Source organism: Melitaea cinxia, chromosome 13 (genome assembly GCF_905220565.1).
Source record: "Melitaea cinxia chromosome 13, ilMelCinx1.1, whole genome shotgun sequence".
NCBI classification, from domain to species: domain Eukaryota; kingdom Metazoa; phylum Arthropoda; class Insecta; order Lepidoptera; family Nymphalidae; genus Melitaea; species Melitaea cinxia.
The window spans coordinates 943,492-959,750 of record NC_059406.1 but is presented as its reverse complement, the minus strand read 5'-3'; the positions used below and the strand labels follow the sequence as shown (position 1 = coordinate 959,750).

General features: G+C 40.5%; 2 protein-coding genes across 2 annotated transcripts in view; both read left to right on the top strand.

The window, feature by feature from the left end:
• LOC123659205 (fibrillin-2-like) overlaps positions 1–12,653 on the top strand; it is a 53,827-nt gene extending 41,174 nt beyond the window's left edge. Inside the window, exons 42-52 of the mRNA XM_045594456.1 lie at positions 141–481; positions 747–966; positions 1,720–1,893; positions 2,376–2,484; positions 2,933–3,160; positions 3,274–3,560; positions 7,146–7,352; positions 9,183–9,337; positions 9,828–10,067; positions 10,713–10,803; positions 10,938–12,653. Of these exons, the coding sequence (XP_045450412.1) occupies positions 141–481; positions 747–966; positions 1,720–1,893; positions 2,376–2,484; positions 2,933–3,160; positions 3,274–3,560; positions 7,146–7,352; positions 9,183–9,337; positions 9,828–10,067; positions 10,713–10,803; positions 10,938–11,293 (2,408 nt within the window). The 3' untranslated portion in view covers positions 11,294–12,653. The remainder of the gene's footprint in view (positions 1–140; positions 482–746; positions 967–1,719; positions 1,894–2,375; positions 2,485–2,932; positions 3,161–3,273; positions 3,561–7,145; positions 7,353–9,182; positions 9,338–9,827; positions 10,068–10,712; positions 10,804–10,937) is intronic.
• A 1,001-nt stretch (positions 12,654–13,654) lies between these two features.
• LOC123659127 (phosphate carrier protein, mitochondrial-like) lies at positions 13,655–14,663 on the top strand. The gene has a single exon (XM_045594386.1). It carries the CDS (start codon positions 13,655–13,657, stop codon positions 14,603–14,605), a length of 951 nt encoding a protein of 316 aa, XP_045450342.1. The 3' UTR covers positions 14,606–14,663.
• Positions 14,664–16,259: the final 1,596 nt, after the last annotated feature.

Below are 16,259 nucleotides of genomic sequence, written 5' to 3'. Positions count from 1 at the left end.
TTGCCATTAATCTTGTAAATATTTCATATTTCTAGATATCTTTTTTAAGTGCAATCTTATAGTACTTTTATTTGGTGTCTGAAATTAACACATTAAAGTGACTTTGTCGTTTAAATAAAAATGTCGAAATCAATTTTCAGGAGCTGCATGGGGCAGGTACTGTGAACGGTGTCCCATACCAAACTCCCCAGAATTCCTCCGCATCTGTCAAGGTGGAATGGGTCGACCGAATCTGACGCACGATCTCGACGAGTGTAAAGTTCGTCCGGATGTTTGCAAAGGAGGACATTGTATAAACACAGATGGCTCCTTCCGGTGTGAGTGTCCTCCAGGATACATCCTCGACAGTACGGGATTGGTGTGTGTGGATGCAGATGAGTGCGCCACTGACCCTAGGATATGTGGGAACGGAACCTGCACGAACACTCCTGGAGGTTACGAATGCAGATGTAATTACGGATTCACACAGGGTACTGAACAGGTAAATATGAAATCACATTTAATATTTGCAGAATGTTTTTCGGAATACGTTATTTAAGAGTTAAAGATTTTTGTTGCATCGGCCTTTATTGTTAAGGAATATGTGAAAGTCACAGTTTCTTCAGGGAAACATAGCTATAGAATATCCTCCAAACAAGTCTCTGAAGTTTTGCGTTTCCAAGTTGTTATGTTATCTCATAGTATACCAAGTTAAAGAATGAATTCAAAGCGACGTCCTCTAAACACGTCACTGGTGCCCCCCCCAGACGTGCGTGGACATCGACGAGTGCGCGGAGGGGCGCGCCGCGTGCTCGTTCCGCTGCCACAACACGGCGGGCTCGTTCCGCTGCACGTGCCCCTTCGGCTACCGCCTGGCGCCCGACGGCGTGCACTGCCGCGACGTGGACGAGTGCGCCGCGCTGCCGCCGCTCTGCGCGCACGCCTGCGAGAACGTCATCGGCTCCTACGTCTGCAAGTGCCCCGAAGGTAACCCACTGCCACGACACGGCGGGCTCGTTCCGCTGCACGTGCCCCTTCGGCTACCGCCTGGCGCCCGACGGCGTGCACTGCCGCGACGTGGACGAGTGCGCCGCGCTGCCGCCGCTCTGCGCGCACGCCTGCGAGAACGTCATCGGCTCCTACGTCTGCAAGTGCCCCGAAGGTAACCCACTGCCACGACACGGCGGGCTCGTTCCGCTGCACGTGCCCCTTCGGCTACCGCCTGGCGCCCGACGGCGTGCACTGCCGCGACGTGGACGAGTGCGCCGCGCTGCCGCCGCTCTGCGCGCACGCCTGCGAGAACGTCATCGGCTCCTACGTCTGCAAGTGCCCCGAAGGTAACCCACTGCCACGACACGGCGGGCTCGTTCCGCTGCACGTGCCCCTTCGGCTCCTACGTCTGCAAGTGCCCCAAAGCTAACCACTAGCGGCACCTCCGTGTGTACGATTGATGCGGGACCTTGATTAGATTCAAATTTAATGTAAATTTCCATTGTGTTTTTAGTGCATTGAGGGCAATTTCTAGAGCGATTGAATTCTGAAACGCAAATAAACGAGTGTACTTTAAACCACACGACTGAATTAAAATTTCTTTAGCTCTTAAGAAATATACGGAACGTAACTCTCTTTTTCCTATCTTCACTAACTTGTATCGTCCTCTCAACTTCCGTTCGCTTCGCCTGATCACATTTTTCGTAAAGCTCTCGTAACGAACTCACCAGCTTATCCCCAACCCCGCAGGCTACAAGCGCACGTCCGCGCCGCACGACGCGCCGGACGCGTGCGAGGACGTGGACGAGTGCGCCGAGCTCGCGGACCGCTGCGCGCCCGGCGTGTGCATCAACACGGACGGCGGCTACACGTGCGACTGCGACGCCGGCTACGAGCCCAGCGAGGACGGCCAGGCCTGCGTCGGTGAGTCCGACCCGCTAGCCGACTGTGCGCGTCTCGCTGCTAGACCGTACTTTACTGTCCTGTCAAGAAAAGAGTGAAACTCGATCTGCTAAAAAAAGAGATTGACGCTTCAGCCTGTAATATCCCACTACTAGGCATAGGCCTCTTTTCTCATGTAGGAGAAGGATCAGAGCTTAATCCACCACGCTGCTCCAATTCGGGTTGGATATATTCCCTACTATGAGTAACGATCGCTATCAGGTGTACATGATAACAACCGGGACCGACGGCTTAACGTGCTCTCCGAGGCACAGTGGGGAAACCCACAAGAACTGCACAAACACCCAGATTATGGCAAACACCTGTATGGCCAATACAAATGTACCGTAACCCCCCCCCACCCCTGTTGGAAAATCTTCTGATATGCGTGCACATTTTGTGTGAAAGCATTTATAAAAACTAAATTATAAATTGGCTTACACGAATTATTAACTATTTTCCAGACCGTCGAACCGGCATGTGCCACAGATCCGTGGTGTCCGGCCGCTGCGTCCCCGAGCCCTGGCCGCGCGCCGTCGCCTCGACGCCCACACCACCGACACAAGTTACCAAGTGAGTGTGATTAAATATTATTTTATGTATAAAGTCAATACATACAATAAAAACGTAACGGATCGCTGTCTGTACATTTAAGATATATGAAAAAAAATATTATTGGGACCTTTATCAACACAAATAGCACCCAAAACAATGATTGTCAGAATTTTTGTTTGTCTGTGCGTTTGTGCACGCTCATCTCAGAAACGGCTTATCCGATTTAGATGTGGTTTTTACTAGTATATTTTGGCAAGCTTAACTTAAAATTTAGTGTTTGTTTCAGTGCTTTTGAAGTTGCGAGCACAGCTAGTTAAAAATAAAATTCGTGACAACGATCTTATTTAATTTATAATTCTATTCTTGTGGAACTTCAATCTTTCTGAGACTTAAATGTTTTTTTTTTTATAATGAAGCACTTGTAAAAAGACATGATAGTCATAAATCTTTAAATAATATCTTTCAGAGCTCAATGTTGTTGTACTCTCGGCATGGCGTGGGGTCCAGAGTGCGAGCTGTGCCCAGATCACGGAACTCAAGAGCGATTGGAGCTATGCTCAAGTATCAACTTGATACCGAAGTTGCCGGGCGTAGGTGGCATCACCTTGATACCGGATGTATTTGGCGATGTTGACGAATGTGCGGCCATGCCTGGGCTCTGTGCCCCGGGACGATGTGTCAACACTATTGGCAGGTTGGTACTCTTACAAAAATTTCAGAAGATGTAGGACCTAAATATAATTTTAGTAATTAGTTAAGCAACAACACTTGTCAGATTTTATTTAGTATTGTGTATCCTGTTCACAGTTTCCGATGCGTCTGCGGTCGTGGCTACAAAGCGGCTGGCGACATTTGCGCGGACATAGACGAGTGCCTCTCGCGTCCTTGCGATCACCTGTGCAAGAACACAGAAGGTTCCTATGAATGTCTTTGCCGACATGGTTACGAAGTGGACGAGGATGGAGCTAACTGTAGAGATATAGACGAATGCGAACGAGGCACGCACACTTGCCAGCAAACTTGCACCAACACCGAAGGATCGTTTGAATGTTCCTGTCAAGATGGTTATGAGAAACGCGGTGATGCTTGTGTGGGTGAGTCGATATGTGATTTTTTTTAGCTTAAGCTAAATATAGATAATAGTAATTATACTTTTTCTGTTCCTTTTAGTAGAAATCTCAAAATAATTTTGCTTATTTAATTTTGCTTAGAGGTATGAAAAATAGACGTTGTTCGATTCTCAGACCTACCCAATATGTACATCAAATTTCACGAGAATCGGTCAAGCCGTTTCGGAGTAGTTTAACTACAAACACTGCGACACGAGAATTTTATATTAGAAGATTACTATTGTTATAGCCTCGTTTACTCAACGTGTTGTTCTAACTTATGCTGCAAACTGTGGAAAACGTTAACAAGTAAGGATATACAACGCACTGCGGGATGCCCTACTTCCTACCTTAACACGGTTAAGGTAGGAACATAAACAACGGTAGTTGGGCTCATTGAATAATTTATATATAAATGATAACCATGCTCTGATTTTTAAAATTTTTAGCATTTAAACTACAATATAATTATAATATTCACTTACCTAAAACAAGAAAGACAACAGCTCTAAAATGCGAAAGACTCCTGCAGCCGAACTGGCTCCACACGTATCGACTCGTCGTTCCTGTGGGCCGAGCCAGTGTGGTCGAGAGGGTGGCGCAGAGCTTAGGCAACTCTGCGTTTTCCTGAAGAGTGTCCTAGACGACCCAGTGTCTGTATGACACTGTCTAAATCGTCTGCAATAGACGGCCTAAGGCCAATGAATGAATGAAATGTAAAAATATTTCTGTCATCACGACAATGGTCCATTATTCTGTCTTCACACTTGAAAAAACAATAACGTAATATAAAATGAGTGTAGTGTTTCCTTTACATCTCCCCCCCCCCCCCAGAAAGAAACGATTGCAAGTGGTAATTCATGCAATTGTTCATTTACCAACCAAAACTGGAGTCAGTTTGGTAATGTGGTAGAAATTTCATTCCGATTTTCTGTGTCCAGTATTCACTTCATAGATTGATTTGGAAATCTTCTTCAGAATTTCACATTCTTTTCTATGTAGGTCGAAAATTTTCTTATTATAATTATGAGATTTAACTGTGTTTTTTAAGGCTAATTTTTTATGTCTCTTTAGATCATCTTTTGTATATCTTGATTTCAGTTCAGTTGGCAGAATATTTACATTTTCTCCTTCCAAAAGATATTTTAGAGCAAACTTTGTTACTGTATGTTCCGTTTCATTATATTTTTCTACACATTTGTATGCAATTTTTGTCCATGCTGTTTTTTTATCACTTAAATTTATTTTACATCTTATTTTATTGACTTTAGTTAGTTTGGTTTAGCCTTTCATGAATTCCGTTTGAAAATGGTGTATCCACAGCAGTAAAAATCATTTTTATGTTATTTTTCTTCAGAAATTCCTTAAACTCTTTTGAATTTATACCAGGGTATTGGTCAGTTACTATCATATCAATACTGTAACTTTGTGTCACACTTTTTACGAGTTTAATAAAATCACCTGGACGTGAAAATATGGGCATATTTAGTAAAATGATCAACCAGTAAATGAAGGTATTTTTCGGTTGTCCGTGTTCCTCCGGAACCTCCAATAGTATCAATTGATACAATTTCAAATGACGTCTTGCTGGACCTAAATGTAACAATAAGCTATATTTTGGATTTTCCTTGATTTGTTTTTTATACAAATTTCACAGTCATCACAATAATCTTTAATGATGTTCTTTGCTGTGTAGAATGATTTTATTTTATTTATCATCTGTGTTCTTCTAATGTGGCAGTAATTATTGTGGACATCTTTAATTAGAGTTTTACTAAGTTCTTCTGATATTATTATTTTTTTCCTTTTTTTTCTTTTTATAGTAAATTTCATTCTCCAATAAAAAAAAAATCTTCATCATTTTGTAAGTGCATATTTGTTTTTTGATCATGTTTTATGTCTTCTAGGTTTATTAAATATACTACTTTCAAAAAGTCGTCAACATTCTCATAAGAATCTAGAAATGAATTTCTGGTTAAACTATCTGCTTCTTGATTTGATTTTCCTGGATTATATTTAATTTTAAAATTATATTGTGACAGGTAGTAAATTACCAAGTTCTTCATCAGTTCTAGACTTGATGTTCAAATTTTGTGCCTCGGAGAGCACGTTAAGCCGTCGGTCCCGGTTGTTATCATGTACACCTGATAGCGATCGTTACTCATAGTAGGGAATATATCCGCCAACCCGCATTGGAGCAGCGTGGTGGATTAAGCTCTGATCAAGAGGCCTATGCCCAATAGTGGGATATTACAGGCTGAAGCGTTACCAATTTTGATTTCTTCTGTATTTTCGTCACCTAGTACATCCGGAACTTCGACATTTTTATTCTGAGCATCACTCCTTAAGCCTTTTCTCGAACGACGAAAAAATTGTCAAGTAACTACGCGTTATCAAAGATTACTCAAAAAGTAGTTATCAGTCTCGATAAAATTTATATGTGACCACATGATAAACATCAGCTTTCGATTAAATTAAAAATTATCAAAATCGGTACACCCAGTAAAAAGTTATTGCGGATTTTCGAGAGTTTCCCTCGATTTCTTTGGGATTCCATCATCAGATCCTGGTTTCCTTATCATGACACCAACTAGGGGTAGCTCCTTTCTAACAAAAAAGAACTATCAAAATTGGTACATCCAGTAGAAAGTTATGCGGTATAATACAACGTAGGTCGACGAAAAAAGCGTCAAGTAAAAACACATTATTAGATATAACTCGAAAAGTAGTTGTTAGATCTCAAATAAATTTAAATGGGACCAATTGACACACACCACCTTTCGATTAAAACAAAACTTGTCGAAATCGGTCTATCCGGTCAAAAGTTCTGATGTAACATACATAAAAAAAATACAGTCGAATTGAGAACCTCCCCTTTTTTGGAAGTCGGTTAAAAATATTTCTGTCATCGCGACAAAGGTCCATTATTCTGTCTTGACAATAAAATTAACAAAAAGGTTCTAACTTGAAAAAACAGTAACGTAATATAAAATGATTGTAGTGTTTTCTTTACATATATTCTCTGTACATTGTAAAGGTTTCTTTCGTTAAGAAAACTTAAAAACCCCCCGTCAAAAATTTGAAATATGTTTTGCAATTTAGTATAATCTGAAAAGTTCAATTTTAACGATGATTTTAGTGTGGTATATTTTAATAATATTTTCTTACACTGATACTTGATCATTTATTTAAACTTGACTTAAGCATAATACATTGGCTCTATGGTTAGTTCAACGTTAAGATTGATTCTTGTGTTGTTTATTGGGTAAAATACTACACACTAATTTTGACTAATCTTTTGGTCGTCATTGTTAGTCACCTAAGTGCACAGCCAGGAACATCTAGCTCAAAATCCCAAGAAGCCCAACTGGGGAAGTAGCACGATCTTAAAGAAACCATAGCTAAATAATACTGTTCTCAACCAGTGTTGTATTTCTGTGGTGAGTAAGGTGACCAGAGCTCCCGAGGAGATTGGGGTCAGCAACAGTTCTGTGTCGCAGACGTCTATAGGCTACGGTAATCGCTCGCCGCACGTCTGCTAGCCGAGTCAGTGGTACACGTCTGCCGCAGATATCAACGAGTGCCGCGAGGAGGGCCTGTGCCCGGCGCCGGGCCGCTGCGTGAACCTGCTGGGCTCGTTCCGCTGCGTGTGCCCGCGCGGCTTCCGGCTGGACGCGGAGGGCGCGCGCTGCGTGGACCGCGACGAGTGCGAGGACGGCCGCTGCGCCGCGCCCTGCCGCAACTACGCCGGCGGCTACCGCTGCCAGTGCCCGCCAGGTGGGTTCATTCGATTTTTAAGTCAGACGCGCTCGCTGACTACGCATTATAAATATGGGGCAAATAGAATTAGGACAAGAGTTACAAATTGTAGAAATTTTGCACGTTCTAATAAATAGATAACAAGAGAAAATAGTTACCAGTTTCAATTTCCCATATTGCGTTGATATTTATTTATTTTTATTTTATACTTTATTGTACACCACGAATACATTACAAACAAAGCATAAAGATAGTTACAGACAGTGAAGTACAATGGGCGGACTTATGGCTAATTAGCCATTTCTTCCAGACAACCCATACATAGAAAGGAAACTTATTGTCTAAATTGGGTAGGTGGTGTAGATGTATAATAAACTTACATACAAATGTCTACATTCAAATACTTATAATAAAATAAAGAATTTATTATTATCATTAGCACTATCATAAAAAATACATAAATAAATAAAAAGAAGAATAAAAATATAATATATATAAATATATATTCTATTATAGATTAATAAAGTATGTAAGCAATGAACGTAAATTGAAGATAACAATTAAGTGAAATGATATAAATACAAATATACATATATTATAAACAAAATGAGAAGAAAAAAAAAGAAAAGAAATTGCACTATATATACACTAAATCGTCTCCATCTTAAGATAATAATCCTTAACGTTTTTTTTAAAAGTCAACAGTGATTTGGCCTCCCTTATGGCTAAGGGCAGACTATTCCATAATTTAATAGCCTGAACAGTAAAAGACTGACTAAAGTACTTGGACTTATGTACGTTATGTATTTACACAATGCTTTTAACTTTTTTCAATCGGTTTGAACATATTGTGGTCTGTGAGTTTCTGGACCGATATAGAGTTTTATCTTATATAAGGTCCTTTCATTGTAAATTAAAATCGTGCTCACACGCTAGTTAGACTGTTTATCCAGACCTTGCCAGAGCATAGCTCTCAGTGCAGCAAAAACAATTAGTAGTTTACCAGTGCATTGTGTTTCTAAAGTAATAATACTAAAGTACAAATGACATTATAAATTAATATGCCATTAAACTATATAAATAATTCGTTATACATGTGCATATAATTGGAAAACAATGAACATAAAGTGGTAAAAGAATAATATTTATTGCATGGGTACAGTCTATGGTTGAGTGAGAGATCACATGAGAGGGAAGGTTATGAGGGAAACCAAACCCAATGAATGTCGATCTAACACTAAGTTTATTAAGATTATTTTGAGTATATATAGGCAGAAGTACAGACGTCATTTGTAGCAAACAAATAACAATTTCACTAGAAATCTGCATCAGTCAAATATCATTTTTGTAAGAAATAAGCTAAATTAAGGAGGTTATTAGTTTGCAAGGTTCAATGTGCGTTAACCCGTACATTTATAATAAAAACAATAAGCGTAGCCATTTCATTCTCTCTCTCTCTATGGTCTAAAAATAATTTTTTAACTTTGTTTTATAGTTTTTCGATATTTGTGCTAGCTGTGTAGCTACAGCATTAAAAAATATAGCCAACCCTCTCTTTCCGTGGGTGTCGTAAGAGGCGACTAAGGGTTAACAAAGTTCCATTATCAACTTGGATTTTATAAAGCCGACCGATAGCGGGATAACCACCCAAGTGCTGGCTTTAAAATACACAGGTCGAAGACGGGCAGCAGTGTCTTCAGTGCGACAAAGCCAGCCCTGCGGTCACCAAACCGCCTGCCCAGCGTTGGCCATTTTTGGCCGAACTTGTGGAACGATGTCCAGCAGTGGACTGCAATAGGTTGAAATGATGATGATGATGATGAATGATGATATGTGTGTGTCGCGCAGGCACGACGCGCTCGGCGAGCGGCGCGTGCCTGCCGCAGGACGCGTGCGCGGACGCGCCGTGCGGCGCCGCGCCGTGCTTCCCGCTCGCCGCCGACTACCGCTGCGGCTGCCCCGCCGGCTACGGCTGGGACGCGGCGCACGCCGTCTGTCTGCAGGTTCAGCTCGCTTACGTTCTTGTCACATACTACATTATCTGTTACAATTGTTTGCACACATTAGAAAATACACTTTACACTATTTTTAGCCGATCGTTTGATGAAGGTTATGTTTTTGAGGGTATGTCTGTTTGTACTACAGTACAGTATACAGTAGGACACGGCAAGAAATATCAGCAGTAGCTCGTTTGAGAAAAAACCTTAAATTTACGGAAACTTACAACTAAACAACGCTGGTCTCAAGTAGTTTTGTGTTCTTTTAATGATTATGGTAGCCAGCTTCCGAGAAGGGTCGGAATAACACAACGCGCTTGTAAAGCATCTAGTATTGCAAGCGCCCATAGACAATGTTATATGCTTAACATCAAATGGACCGTGCGCTTATTTACCACTTAACTATCGAAAGACGATTCTTTGGCCGTACGTGTATATACCCATGTCCCTACACGAAGTAAGAGGCGCCACGAACTGAGCCCGACTCTCGCCGCAGCTGGCGGGCGGCTGCGCGGGCGCCAGCTGCCTGTTCGGCTGCACGGCGCTGGGCGGCTCGTTCGCGTGCGGCTGCCCGGCGGGCTACGCGCTGGTGGGCGCGGGCCACTGCCTGTCGGCGCTGGACGGCGCGCTGGCGCCCGGCGACATCGGCGACGCGCCCGTGTTCCCCGTGCGCGACCAGTACAAGGTCGGCGGCCACGGCGACCTCATCTCCACCGAGGGCTGCTTCAGCTGCAAGGTACCGCCTCCTCTGCTCACGCTTTGCATTTTCTCGACCTATGACATACTCTTTGCTTACCATTTTTCAAAAGATTATAATGAAATTAAAGTCACGATTAAAGATTTAATAAACTTACGCCGAGTTGCACGAAACAAAATTAAAATTTAAGTAGAGATTAAACTAATTCAATCACAACAATTTCATACAATTCTTGCGATTAAATTAGTTTAATCACTACTTAAATTTTAATTTCTTTTCGTGCAACTCGGCGTTAACGCTGTTAATAGTAGTGACATAATATCAAAGCCATTGCTCTAACAGTAAAGGTTGCATGGACAGCATGAGCATGGACATTCAGTATATTATATAGCATAGGTCCAGCACCCATTTATAGGTGTTTGAGTTTAGTTCAGTATCAAACAGCACGAGTACAATATCACAGACCAAAATCAGCTTTTTGACTTTAAGTTCGATCGTACTCTTCCAAAATATCGATGTAAAGTAGTTGTTGTCGATTTTATCTTCCGTAAAATACTGCTATTTAAAAATTGTTTCCTCTTTAGAGCTTGGAACATTATTAAAAATAAAGAAGTCATGTAATTTTAATCGTCTACTAACTCTTCATTCGTTGTTTGTTATTAGTAAAATATTTTTTGAATACAGATAAATGGACGCAGACGTCGAGCACCAGATGAAGGTATCATATTTGCAAATGGAACCACCGTTGTCAGGCATCGTAAGAGGCGTAGCAGACGTGAGTATCATTTTTTATTTCAGATCAAATGTATCAAAAAATATACTTGAGTATATTATGGATGTATAATAAATCGTGACATGCTATGGCCACGGTAAGTTATACAAGACAACTAATAATATGTAACATCACAGGTCGTCGTTCCCTCCTGGAACCGGAAGCAGAACTAATAGTAGTGAAAGCGACCCCCAAGCAAACATGGGGACGAGCGCCGCTACTGAGGCTGGTGCCGGCCGCAGGGGATGGACACCCGCACTACCGCATCGCGTATGGCGACCCTGACAGAGACTTCGTACTGTCCAAGCGGGACGGCACGTGGGCGCTGCGGTTGAGGAAACACCTCAAGTCGAAAGAAACCCTGGAGCGCCAGCTCGAGTTAGAAGCTCGCTTTGTGACGCCGCCCGGCTCCGTCCGCGGAAAACGGCATATTGAAGACGCGCCCGCACCTCTGCGACTCTATGTGTCCGTGCGTGTGGTGCCCTCGGGCTGACCGTGGGCGGAGCGTGGGTGGATCGTGGGCGGATAGTGGGCAGGTGGGCTTTCCCAATGCTCGTGAACCTTATGCACACCAGTGACGATGTGCTGCCGTGCGAGTGTTAGTTATTGTACATAAGATATGAAAGCTGGGCTCCTATATTTAGAAAACAATTAGTTTTACCCACAAAAAGTGAAATTTGTAACACGACATGTTCGATACTTCGTTCGTGAAAAAGAGTGATATTTATTTTAAATATAGGAACCAAGCATAGGTGAGTTACAGTCCGGTTCCAATATTAAAAAACGATTCGTTTTGTTCAAAATTTCGCACACCTACTGGTCGAAGTCGAACGGTTTTTTCGCACAGAAATTCGAAAGCAGAACAGAGTTCGTAAGCAGAACGAATCATTTTCGAATATGGGAACCGGGCTTAAAAGCACTGCCATATTAAAAAACGAGTCAATTCCTGAATCACTGCCGTTTATTTTATTGATATTCGTTTGCTTCGTCAAAAATATTCGTCTCTGCATAATGAAGGTTCGCGTAATGTTTAGTTAGGTCTTTTGAATATGCGATTACACACTTATATAGACACACTACGTACGTTAACTAATATTAACTTATCTGAGTGTTTGAAAATTTACCGTTACATATAGTACAGCGCCATCTATTACGAGACTAGTGAAACTTTAATTTATAAATAAGATTTTATAACAAAGTTTTCATTAATGATGATAGACCAAGATGAATAATAAATATATAATGTAATGATCGCATATCGATAGGTTTAGGATCGTCGATTACTCGAGTCTGAGACGATCTCGTCGGCAGTATTAATTATGTGAGGTGATTGAATGCATAATACCTAGATCTAGTTTAGGTCTCCGTACCGTACTAAGCGTCCCTCTGTAGGGGTTAAAAAGGGTTTTTTAAGTATAGTATCGCTATAATCCAGTATCGATTGTATTGTCGGTTTGATTAAAGCAATCGTAAAAATCATTCGTTTATTATCAATATCGATATATCGTTTTCCATTTTTTTTAATATACGCCATTTTTATGTGCCAGTGTTTAGAAATAACTTTTGTTTAATAGCATAATATTTAAGGAAATTATTTATTTTACACTTTTTCAATTTTAAATAATGACTTCGTGAAATATAATTTTTAACGGTACTCTTGTTATGTATGCTTCAATAACTGTGTAAGGTTTTTTTTTAAGAATGCAATAGATATGTTTTATTTTGTAAATATGTGCATATAAATGAATATAATTAATATAAAGTATATTGTTCGTTATATAACAATGTTTTAACTTAGGTTTTAATTCGAAGTGGCAAATTTTTAAATTAAAAAATAAACAAATTTTAAAATTTTTAATCTTTTAATGCATACCTATTCCTTATTGTTGTGAAGTCAAACTTAAAATGATGTGTAAATTTTATATTGATAATTGTATTTAGAAGTGGAGTTAGGGTGCGTTCTCACTGACGCAGAGCTGGGCGGCGCGGAGCAGTTACAATCAAAGTGCTTGAAATCTTCACTCCGCATCAGGGGAAACAGTGTAATGGAGCTGAGCGAACTTTCAAAGAAAATTTATATACGAACACGCTTCATGAGCGGAGTCGCACGGTGTCGAGAACAAGCCGAAGGCACGAAGCGGAGTGTTGCTGCACAAAGCAGAGAGGAGGGAGATTTTTCGTCATGAAGTTTCAAATAAATTGAAAAATTCTCAATACTTAGAATAGAACTTTATAATGTCTCAAATTCTAATCTGTGTTTTCTTTTGTATCCAAATGATATGTGGTATGTTGTTCTATTTAATCTGAATCCGAATTTTCATCTTCTACAAGAGCAGGACTCTTTACCAAAAACATGACTAATCTTTCCATGAGATCGAATTTGATTGATATAGGACTACGGTTCAACGGAGCTATGATACGCTCAACCCAGCTCAGCTCCGCTCTACTTTAATGGCAACACTTGCCTCTTTTTATTGCTTTTCTCCCCACTCCACTCCACTCCGCGACAGCGAAAACGTCCGTACTACTAACTAAACAACGTAGTTAAATCATTACGAACTTTTAATGACAGCAAAGTACGTAAAATATTTTTTGAAAGCGTTTGCTAGTTTGATATATGATTTCATAAAATATTAGTTCTTTTACATATTTTTACCATATGGCACTGAAATTTTAATTTTTATTAGTGGGAACTATTTTCAGAATAATATGTCTAAAATGATTTCTTTTTTACTGCTGTCGTAAGACGTCAAAATGTTAAGATTGAAAGCTTTACGTAAACATTAAAAATAAATGATATCGATTCAAACCTGTGATATAGTTACGGTTGGTCAATAATATCACACAAGTCACTATGTCGAAGAAACCCAAAGAGAACTTCTCGTGCGAGATGTTCAGCAACAAGTTCTTCATGTTGTGCGCGGCGGGCGGCGCCAGTGCCTGCGGCAGCACGCACACGCTGCTGACGCCGCTGGACCTCGTCAAGTGCAGGCTGCAGGTCGACCCCGCCAAGTACAAGTCCATATTCAGAGGTTTCTCCATTTCCGTGCAGGAAGGCGGCGCCGCGAACTTAGTTAAAGGCTGGGCGCCCACCCTTATCGGCTACACTCTACAGGGAGCGGCGAAATTCGCAGGCTATGAGTACTTTAAATACAAGTTCGCAACAATGGTCGACGAAGAAAGCGCTTATCTGTACAGGACGTATTTGTATCTAGCTGCAGCGGCGTCCGCGGAACTCGTGGCAGATATATTCTTAGCGCCATTCGAGGCTACAAAGGTGAGGATGCAGACAACACCCGGTTATACGTCAAAAATGAGAGAAGCGATGCCCCACATGATGTCCACTGAGGGCTTTGGGGTTTTCTACAAGGGATTGACGCCTCTATGGGGACGCCAGGTTCCATACACGATGATGAAGTTTGCCTCTTTCGAAAAAACTTTGGAATATTTGTACGCGAATGTCGTGCCGAAGCCGAGAGAACAGTGCACGAAGGTTGAGCAGCTAATGGTTACGTTCACGGCTGGGTACATAGCCGGCGTTCTCTGTGCGATTGTTTCACATCCTTCCGATACCATTGTTTCCAAGCTAAACAAAGATCCTAGCGCATCTATCGGCGGAATTATCTCTGAAGTGGGTATGTTCGGCATTTGGCGCGGACTAGTGGCGCGTATCATCATGATAGGCACCCTGACAGGCCTGCAGTGGTTTATCTACGACGCGTTCAAAGTGTACACGGGAATGCCTCGACCTCCTCCTGCTGATATGCCGGAATCTCTTAGAAAGAAATTGGCCGCAAAAAAGTAATGAGATACTGTGTTGTTGATGCTCCAATGTTTTACTTTTTCATAAATATATACATTGTACTAATTTTTTAGTTATTTTAATTAGTACTTTCTTGAAATTTCATTTATTTTTTTTAATAATATAACCTTGTTGTTAATTTTGAATATCAAGTCATTTCACAAGAATTTTTTAGCTACAACGGTGTTTATTTTAAGTAATCAGCTCTTGGTTGTCTGTAGACTAGTTAAACAAGTAATTATATAAATTCTAGCGCGTTATACTGCGCGCGTTGCTTCGCTGTTTCAATTTTAATTTTTTGGTCGTACCAACTCTTCTAAGTTGGTACGAGCAAAAAGGTAGGTTTCTACCTTTGTGGGCTCATGCATAACACTTTACTGAAGATCATAACATGATCATATGCATAGCTTACGATTCTATAACGAACATACAGACAGACATTCATTTATATATATGGCTACATTTATGACGTGTTTTGAAGAAGGCTAAAACTATTTATTAAATAATTGTGTTTGCTCGCAAACGAAAAAAAAACCGACTTCAATTACATCGACGACTAATACAACGTAGATCGACGAAAAAATAGTCAAGTAACTACGCGTTATCAAAGACTACTCAAAAAGTAGTTATCAGATCTCGATAAAATTTATATGTTACCACATTATAAACACCGGCTTTCGATTAAATTAAAAATTATCAAAATCGATACACCCAGTAAAAAGTTATTGCAGATTTTCGAGAGTTTCGCTCGATTTCTCTGAGATCCTATCATCAGATCCTGGATTCCTTATCATAGTACTAAACTAGGGATATTTTCTTTCCAACAAAAAAAGAATTATCAAAATCGGTACATCTAGTAAAAAGTTATTGTGGATTTTCAAGAGTTTCCCTCGATTTCTCTAGGATCCCATCATCAGATCCTGGTTTCCTTATCATGGTAGCAAACTAGGGTTATCTCCTTTCCAACAAAAAAAGAATTATCAAAATCGGTACATCCAGTAGAAAGTTATGCGGTATAATACAACGTAGGTCGACGAAAAAAGCGTCAAGTAAAAACGCATTATTAGATATAACTCGAAAACTAGTTGTTAGATCTCAAATAAATTTAAATGGGACCAATTGGCACACACCACCTTTCGATTAAAATAAAATTTGTCGAAATCGCTCCACCGAGTCAAAAGTTCTGATGTAACATACATAAACAAAAAAAAAATAATTGTGTTTGCTCGCAAACGAAAAAAAACCGACTTCAATTACATCGACAAGTAATACAACGTAGATCGACGAAAAAATAGTCAAGCAACTACGTGTTATCAAAGATTACTCAAAAAGTAGTTATCAGATCTCGATAAAATTTATACGTGACCATATGATAAACATCAGCTTTCGATTAAATTAAAAATCATCATAATCGGTACACCCAGTAAAAAGTTATTACGGATTTTCGAGAGTTTCCCTCGATTTCTCTGAGATCCCATCATCAGATCCTGGTTTCCTTATCACGGTACCAAACTAGGGATATCCCCTTTCCAACAAAAAAAGAATTATCAAAATCGGTACATCCAGTAGAAAGTTATGCGGTATAATACAACGTAGGTCGACGAAAAAAGCGTCAAGTAAAAACGCATTATTAGATATAACTCGAAAAGTAGTTGTT